Raw genomic sequence first — 9,307 nt, forward strand, 5'->3', positions numbered from 1 at the left:
ATGAGTCACAATACTCCAAACAATGTTGAAAGTTTAATGTTCCTGCTACATACTGCCTTTCAGAACTGCTAAACAAGAGTGTCGTTGATCACAAAACTACGTTAAGCACCAAAACAGTTTTTATTTAACTGATGCCATAAGAACTGGCACCTCAATTTGTATGACTATATCCTTCCTTTTGCTGCAGTCTGGAGAGCACAAGAACTGCTGATCTAGAACTAGCAAGTCAATCTAGAGAGAAGCTTACCAAAATCTGTCAACAGAGATGGATTCATGGCTCTGGATCTTGCAGGCTGCAGGTGAGCTTTGATATCTACCACCTCCCCTTTTCAAATATTGTATCCCATTGTATAATATAAAGATATTAAATGAGAAAGCAATGGAAACACAAGCCAAATTTCTTAAGAACAGTGATTTCTGAAATTCATCGGACAACTTTTAACAGTGCTTTCTCTTTTTAAGATACAGTTGCCAGATGCTGTTAGTAAAAATGGGCTAGATCTAAGTAAGGACTTCAGATACTTCTTCTGTCCCAAAGCCCCATATTAATGACTGCTCAAGCTCATAACATACCATCAGTTTGGTCTCCACATGCCCTGAAGTTTAAACTTAAACTTACTCCTGGGAGATCTTCAGAGAAGAGACCAAGTGATACCCAAACACCTGGCAGGGTCAGTGCCTCAAAGGATAAGCATATTCTGTCAGGATGTATGTCATTCACAAGAACACAACCACATCACACTCTCCGGTAAGCTGTGTGTTAACTTTCATTACTGTATTTTTCTACATTATGATCTACGGGTTACCTAAAAAACACCCAAGAGCACAGCTTCGACAGCACTGTTTTACATACAGCTATAGATAACAAGAGCTCCTTCTCCCAAATCCATAAATATCTGGAGAGAAGATAGATGAAACCTGACAGGGATTCTGAAATGAAGTAGTGCGGTATTTCAGCCTTCAATTCAAAGGAATTAAAAAAAAAATCAGTTTAGTCAGAGCACACTAGACCTTCTTCCTCTAAGAGAGCTGAGGATTCAGAAGGGCACTTGGGATAAGCCTCGTTCTGTATTATTTACCCTCCAAGCAAGAGACATGCTAGAGAAACTCTTCCACCAGCCCCATACTCATGTGGCTGTTGCCTCCTGCTTGCCTGGCTCTTTTCAAACCTTTAACCCTTTATGGCTATGTCAGTATATCAGTGGCAAGGAAAAAAAAAGAAAAAAGAGTAGCTACTGCAGAAATAGATCCATGTCTAGGCTGGGCATTTCTTTCCAACCCTACAAGGACCTTCCTGTCCCTCAAAAATTTATCTAGGTACTTGCTTAAAAGATCAGAACTTCTATAGTTCTGTGAAGGACAAGACTGCACAGGGTACAGAAGCATATTGCTACTGGGAAAACTCAAATGGAAGACATCAGCGCATAGTCTCTTCAAGCTGAGTGCATTCAAATCCACATCTCAAGAGCACCTCCACTGCTAGGCTAGAGGCAAGGTTAGTATGAGATCTTCTAGCCCATATGTTTCAACTGACAATGAACATCCAATATGGACAAAGTGTGGTTTGTCCATATTGGTCCAAAGTTTGGTCCAATATGGACCAGAACGTGCAAACAGAAGTGTAGTGAACAGAACGTTAGTGAGGAGAGATGAATTCCTTGGGGTTTGTTTCCTCCTCTGTAGATGCTTGATACAGTGAGTACAAACTAGAACACAGCTAAGTGTTCTAGCACTCCCTTAGGCTGCAGGGCAGATTTTGTTCAGGACAACCCAGCTGTGACTGCACAGACTCGAAATCCAAGGCACCCTTCTGGGCTCCAGATTTCATACTAATAACCAATGCCTTAGAGTCAGGCACAGCAATACCGAAGTCCTTTATCAGATCTAGCCCCACTTCTAAAAACCTGTCTTCTCCAAAATGGCAGTGTCAACCAATCACTGAAATATCTAGCTCAGATTCACAAGTATCACACTGCAAATGGCAAGTATGGATCAAACTTTCCAAACTATTGTGTTTGGTTTTAAAATGCTATATAATTTACTTTTCAGTAACTCTCAACTTCCGTTTCTAGTAAAAAGTGAACTGCAGCATGAAAGATATGCCTTACCAGTTTACAAATGCAGATACACACATCATAATAAAACAAGACTAGCTTCTGAAAATACTAGGTTTTATTCACACCCCAGTGGTAAACAATAACCTTAATATGATGACTAGGTTTCTTTCGTAGATCACTATGTCACATAAAATACAAAACCCATAGCATAAACAAGCTGACAGTTATGAATGTTTAATGTGGTCTTGCTGGAAATTAAACAAGTTATACTAGTCTTCTCAAGTAGTCAAATTCAAAATGCATCATCTCCTAGTTAGTACAAGTCACTGCCATTTCTATAACAAAGTAATGAAGGCACAGCTAGTGCAAGCAGACTTAAACCCGTTCAGACTACTGGGCTGAAAAATACTTTGGTTGGTTCTTCAGGAGAGTTTTCTCTAAACAAATATTGGTCTCAGTTAACAGTTCTGATAATCTTTACAGCTGCAGTCTAATAGCTACATGACAAAGACTTCACAAGAACCAAACTATGTAGCAATGAATTAACATTCATGCTTTAGGGGATTTACTGCATTCTACATATTGGCAGAAAATTATACTGTTAAAATGCTAGGTAGATTGAACCTACATTTTAAACTGGTTCTTATGTGTTTGATTTCTTTTTTTAACAAATTGGTTACTTAATTCTACCAAGATACAAAACATAAGGCTGTAAGTAACTAATAGTTGTGTTTAGGCTATTACAGTGCAGGTAATCCTCAAGGCCACATACACACTGCTTCACTGCTGCTTGCATTCTGCTGGGTTTTGATCCTTCTGTTGAGAAAAAAGGAAACATCAGTTTACAGATATCAGTGTTTTAAAAGAGCTATTAGTATTGCTAAGCATACTTTCTCAAGTTCCAGTATTCAAGTTCTTCTTTCATCTTTTCCCTTAACCTAATTGCCCAGTATTACTAATACTGCTGCTTTTGGATGTGGCAATGCATTTATTTTGGCTTTGTTAGTGCATACGTATATAATCCAGAAAAAAAATCTGATCAGAACTAAGTGTGGTAGGATACACCGAAAGACACTGAAACTGGGAAAAGGAGGAGGAGACTTATGCATAGTAACAAACAACTCGGCTCAGAAGCAGCATCCAGGCCTTCTACGCAGTTTGAGGCAAAAGAAACTTCCTGTGGTCAGTAACAAGGGCACAGCCTTACTCCAGAAGCCGCTGTAGAGCAACGCAATGAAACACCAAATCATGGTATGTTCTTAACACTCTGGAAACATCTTTTGCAATAAATTCCAGCTGTTAGAAAATTCTATCGTGGAAATTTCTTGTTATATTGAAACAGACAACCAACAATATCTGACAGTAAAATAGGAATTTAAGGAAAAGGCTTTTTGGGGGCAGAGTTCAGTTGCAAGTTTTACTCCACTACCTTGGTCTGGATAGCTATTCTAGGACCACAGTGCTTTACTAAAGTCAAGCTGGCTTTCAGCCTGTGATCAGCTTACAACTATTTATTCTTGTGTCAATACACTGTAGTACCACTAGTGTCTCTAGCCCTTTGGCAGTTCTCTCTGAAACTGAACATACAGTCTTGCCCCTTCTCAGTTCTGTTTAGCCTAGAAAAGCAATCTGAAATGGTGGAAATAAGAAGCCCATCTTGCAGCTGTTTCATTTTGATTCCAAAACTTTCTTGAATAGGAAGCAATTTGAATACACTATAGCAGATGAAACATGACCAACAGGTTGTACATTTTGATTAATAATTCTATACCCTACATCTTTCCAGGTACAATGCTCAGATTATGCAATTCTTTCAATAGTACTTAGATCGTAGCTCAAACCATTCCTACTGAAAAATATGCTGCCTCCTCATTTGAAATTGCAAGCATATTTCGCAGCAGACATTTTTAGTTCACACAGACTTCATTTTCATGACTGCAACTTTCACCTACCACCATCAGGTGCTTTCCAGTGGCTAAACATGCCTTTCCCTCAGCCAGGAAAAAGCTATGAATTGACTGTTCCAGCAATCTGAGCCTGACCACTCATTTGCCCTTCCCATGAAATAAGAAAGCGGCCAGTTGCTCTTGGCTGTTCACATTTTAGTACTTGGCTGTGGATGCGTTCCTGAACCTTGACTTCTGCTACCTCAAGCAATAAAAGACTTTCTATTATCTACCCTGAAAAAGCCTCAGTTTTGTACTCTGCTGGCAAAATCTGTGCCAGAGTCAGCTTGTGACAAGTTCCCAAAAACTGAACCTGGATTACTCAGTTCTCTGCATGTCCTTAAAACCATTATAGAACATTTTCATCATTAGCAGCAACTTGCTGCAAGACAAGTTTATAGAAAACCAAGCCTGACTGATTTCAGTGCTCAAAGCCAAAAGTTACTTTCACAAAATGATTCTTGTAGAAAGAACTTTTAAAAAGTTGCTTTACCAATATTACTCTGTCAGAACTGGGACTGAAACAGCCTCAGCCAAAACATTCTCCAATATAATAGGAACTATTGATTAAAAACAAACTAAAAATCAAGACTTAACCTACATAAAATTTTAAGTGTGTGTATGCATACACAAACTTCAAACATTCTCTTTAATTCCTTACTTTTGGGTCATAATCAGGATCATTTTCTTCATCTGCTTCTTCTTCCCCCTCCTGAAAGAAAACACTTGTTTGTATTTCTCTAGCTTATCCACATTCAGCTTCTTGAGCCATTTAAGAAAATTAAGATTACATTCTACTCTTAAATACATTAATTACCACTTTAAGTTATGCATATTGTATTAGTTTACACTCCACAAAGCACATCTTTAGACATCAGTTGCAACTTGATTTGTAAGATACCTTAGGGTTGTCTTTGTTTGGTTTCGTTTTTTTGTTGTTTTGTTGGTTTCTTTTAATATTCACCCTAGATCCACAAAACAAAGTATTGTATCTTCCATTCATAAGTAACACTTAAACTTAGTGTCCAGAGCATTCAAAAACTAAAGGAACTTTTATTCCAGATAAACTACAAAAGCTAAACCATTTAAATCAAGGCCATCTGTCAACTTACCTCATCATCTGCCTCTTCACCTTCTTCATCATACTAGGAGAGAAAATAAATGGTTTTGATAGTGTCATAAATGCAGCCATTTATGGCTCAAGTATAGCCAGATAACTCAAGTAGATGCCAGAGGCCACACTGTATTGTGCTCTAAGAGAACTTCCTGTATCTGATGGATTTAAAAATGCTTTACGCACCAGCATGAACAATGTTCAATCTCTTAAGCTCTGCTCTGGCAGAGAAAACTGTCTACCTTAAGTTCTTTATGCGCAACACTGGAAGAGCTTCTTAGACTGTGATAACAACTTCTGGCCAGCAGGGTGTCTCAAAGCGTAAGGCAATCTGTACAGTCAGTCACTTCTCTTCTACCTCCCCCAGCCAAGGCTTTGGGCTAAGGGCTACCATTTTACATTCTAAAAATTAATTTTAGGGCTGGACTTATCTTAGCCAAATCAAACTGTCAAACTGTCCTTGTTTGTGTGGAGACAGGGGAGAGAAAATATTTTACCCATATAAAGTTCTGGGGTTTTGTGGTTTGCTTTTCAAGCTTAGCTCCTTTAAAGCACTTAATTCAAGCTTTTGCAGAGCTTGCTTTGAATATCTTGGCATGCTTTGAATGTGCTTATCTATCATTTTCTAAGAAGAGTGCCCTTGAATCTCAAGGAACTTGGTAGCCCAGTATCACTGTAAGCACAAAGAACAGGCTGAGCAGCTAGATAAATAGACTAATTTGTTCTCTGGCAGCTCATTATAGTTCTACTGAAGTACTGGGTACACCACCCTAGGAATACCTTATACACAAAATTCAACTCAGACATCCTCTAAACGTTCAGCTTCTACCACTATTTTTGCCACAAAACTCTCAAGTCACTACTTCAAAGATGAATTACCTTCGTGCTGCTCTTTACTGAACACTAGGAAGCTCAGCTGAAACTAATGTTGATACATCCCATTCTAAGGATACCAACACTATAAAAGTCAGAAATTGCTCGAAGTCTTTAAGCAACATTAATTCAAAGTTTTTAGCATTTTGAAAGAATATCGTACTTACATCATCATCATCATCTTCAATAGCTTCTCCTGTGAAGTACAATACTGATCGGGGGACTATACGTTCACGCAAGAAATGACCTATTTCAAAGTCTGCAGCAAGGATTGCCTCAGCATCATCATCCTGCATAAAACAACATTATTTCCTAAACCATAAGCTGATAACTACTTTTTACACAAAGACACAAGTTGCACAGTTTTTGATGTGGTCAGATTTATACCAATTTCATGTGCTGACTTTTTTTGCTTCAGGACTTGCTTTATAGAATTGAAATTGTGGAGTCAAGTTTTACGCTTTAAACAGCCTACCTGCATTACACAATGGGGGGTTGCTTCTTCAGTAAGCTTAATTATACAAAATTCTGGAGTTTAAGTTCTATTCTTCCCAACCTGCTTTTGTTCTAAGTAGAAAAATTGTTTGATACCTCCCATAGACTTTCAGTTTGTATGCACAATACCCTTAAGAACTAAACACTAGCCAGGTGAGCCTAATTAAAGATTTTACAAGTTACTTCTGATTCTTACAGTGCATCACCTCCATGATTCCCATTAAGCAAGCCATTGTGAAGCACCTGAACACCTAAAAATGCTCTCCGATCCAATCCCAGGTTTTCACTCCTTTTGTTTACACATCAAGTGTTCTGCTGTCTCCCATCTGAGAAGTTATCTTCAATTCAAAAAGTTTGATTTTTTTTTTTTTTTTAATATTATGAACACACAGCTTTTGGTGTCGATGCCAATTGGAGTTCTAACAGCATGCTTCTGGAGGCTTTCATCAGATTTTTCATTCAAGCTGCATGATGTATTCAGCACTGTTAAGTGTTTTTGGTAGTTTTCCTCCTTACAAAAACATGGCTTATTGCCACAAGAGTTTTCTACTAGTAAGCACACAGAAGAGTGGGCTCTTGCAGTTTCTATTCTTGTTTTATTACTTTCTCCAGGAGTTAATAGCTTGGGAATTTTTTAACAGCATAAAATACAAACCGGATACATGCAGCCATTCAAGAAGATCATCCAAACAATGCCCGAAGGGAGAGACTTACACCACCCATTAGACCAAAAGGCTAATAACGAAGATCACTACATTTGTACAACTGTTAACAATTCACAAGGTAGCTTTCAGGAAGGATAAGCTGTTAAAATTTACTAAACTGAACTCAACAAATCCAACTCAACAAATAATCCTTCTAATAAAGAAAACTCAAATACATACTATTCATCACAAGTATTCTCAGTTAAACACAGAAACAGTTAGATCTGAAGCTGTTTAACAAATTCCCAAACAATTTCAACAAACACTTTGTATATAAAGGCATGAATTCTTCTACTGGTGTTTCCCCTCCAGCCCCTTATTTTAAATAAGCCAGCTTACCAGGTCTCCACTTTCAGGAACTGTAGGAAAAAAAAAAGGAAGAAACAAGTGAGTGAAGTACATACTACATTTAAAGTTAATGCAGATAAACTAATGTTCAGTTTACCTTCAGGAGGACTAAAGAAGTTGAAGAAAGAGTCATTGGAAACAGTTTTTGTCACTGTTCTAACTGTTCCACGACCCTTATGTTTCTGCTTCTTCTTAATAGTTTTCAAAGTAACATTCTTTCCTTTTTTCCAGTCTATTTGGCAACTGGAGAGGAAAGAAAAAGAAAAAAATAGTTGCAACTTAATACCATTCCCCTTGTTACGGGTACCTACTGAGACTATCACAACTGCAAGGGATACAGTGAATATAAAATATTAAGGGTAGTATTTATTCAGTGCTATCTTTTCATTAGTTTATATTCTTGAGAACAAAAGTAACAGGTTCATTTTAGGATTGAAGTTTTTTCATCCAAAAGTTTCTCCTTCCCCACTCAATCTCTGAAATACTGAATTTCATCTGTTACCAAGTTCTACCTAGTCTCCTATCAAAAGAATGGTGTCATATAATTTTTAGTGCTACCTATGCATTATAAGGTAACGTCATATTCGGTCATGCTAGTAATATGCCAAGGTTTACCACACCTATCATTGTAATCAATAAGCCTCTAAAATAATGCATCAAGCAGGTGTGTAGTTTTTGGTTGGTTTTCAGTTGTTTGTGGGTTTTTTGCATTTTGGGTTTGTGGTTTTTTTTTTTTAACTCTATCCTGCTAAATCATGCCCACAGGCTTGTCTGATACTGAGACAGAATTCTCGGGCATGTAAATGAAGAAGTCACATGAATAAGACCGTCTGCATGTGCAGAAGTTTCTGATTAGATTCCTTTAAAGATTCAAAGGAAGGAGGTGAGTTGTTTTGGGATAAGAAGAGGCTGTCTTAGTTAAAACAAAACAAGGACTAGGAAAAAATCATTTTCACAGCAGAGTGTCATTTTACAGCAACCTCTACCAGGATTTATGCTTTTCAAAAACAGTCCAAACTGAGGAAGACAAAACAGTTTGATCAAAGCTATTCAAGCACTTAAGACTAAATCTTACAGGACATTTGCAGAAATATGTTACATTAAGTGACTGGGAAATGAAGTGAGGAAAAAAAAAGTCAGTAGCAGTAACTGCAGATTAATATATGGGTAAAACCAACCCTGACTATGCAATGATAGGCTCTAAATTAGTTATTATCACTCAGAAGAGCAGTCAGAACATTGAAGAGACATTAACACGAGAGCAACTGAACAGGCCGTGATGCATAGAGCTCTGATGTACCCATAAGGCTAATTATGTACAACTCGCGTTTCTCTCATGTTCACAAGAAAAGGGACATGTACAGAATAAAGAGATTATTTAGTGTGAGGAATAACAGCTAATTTAGAACAAAAGACATCACAGAGAAAGGAGTGTGACAGCTCTTTAAAATCCTGAGGAACCTGGAGTTAATAGGAGATAACTGTTCTCCATTTCTCAAATAGATCAACTGAAAGACACTCAGAGGCAAACATTCAACACTCATAAAACAAACTGGACAACCACAATATAGAAAGTAAAACTGGAATAGACCTCCCAAAATGCTGCATGTCAGAAATACAGAAAGATTAAAAGAAGTGATCAAACAAATTCTGACAAAAGCTATCAAGGCCTACAAAAAGATAACACCACCCGCCTTCCAATTCAGCTTTAGTGATTGCAGAACAGTATTCCTAGATAAATACTGATTAGATTTTTTTATTTATATGCAT

At 37.6% G+C, this 9,307-nt stretch overlaps 1 protein-coding gene across 4 annotated transcripts in view; it reads right to left on the reverse strand.

The window, feature by feature from the left end:
- Positions 1-2,150: 2,150 nt before the first annotated feature.
- The window catches only part of NAP1L1 (nucleosome assembly protein 1-like 1), a 25,087-nt gene continuing 17,930 nt past the window's right edge, over positions 2,151-9,307 (reverse strand). For 2 of the 4 annotated variants that reach the window (XM_009579551.1, XM_009579550.1), the window contains 6 exons: positions 7,635-7,780; positions 7,529-7,548; positions 6,158-6,280; positions 5,116-5,148; positions 4,665-4,715; positions 2,151-2,873 (listed from right to left, as the gene is read on the reverse strand). In XM_009579551.1, coding sequence (XP_009577846.1) covers positions 2,838-2,873; positions 4,665-4,715; positions 5,116-5,148; positions 6,158-6,280; positions 7,529-7,548; positions 7,635-7,780 — 409 coding nt within the window. In that variant the 3' untranslated portion in view covers positions 2,151-2,837. The remainder of the gene's footprint in view (positions 2,874-4,664; positions 4,716-5,115; positions 5,149-6,157; positions 6,281-7,528; positions 7,549-7,634; positions 7,781-9,307) is intronic. The other 2 variants (XM_009579552.1, XM_009579553.1) reach the window with 2 other exon arrangements.

This window comes from Fulmarus glacialis, unplaced genomic scaffold, assembly GCF_000690835.1.
Source record: "Fulmarus glacialis isolate BGI_N327 unplaced genomic scaffold, ASM69083v1 scaffold48906, whole genome shotgun sequence".
Classification (NCBI taxonomy): Eukaryota; Metazoa; Chordata; class Aves; order Procellariiformes; family Procellariidae; genus Fulmarus; species Fulmarus glacialis.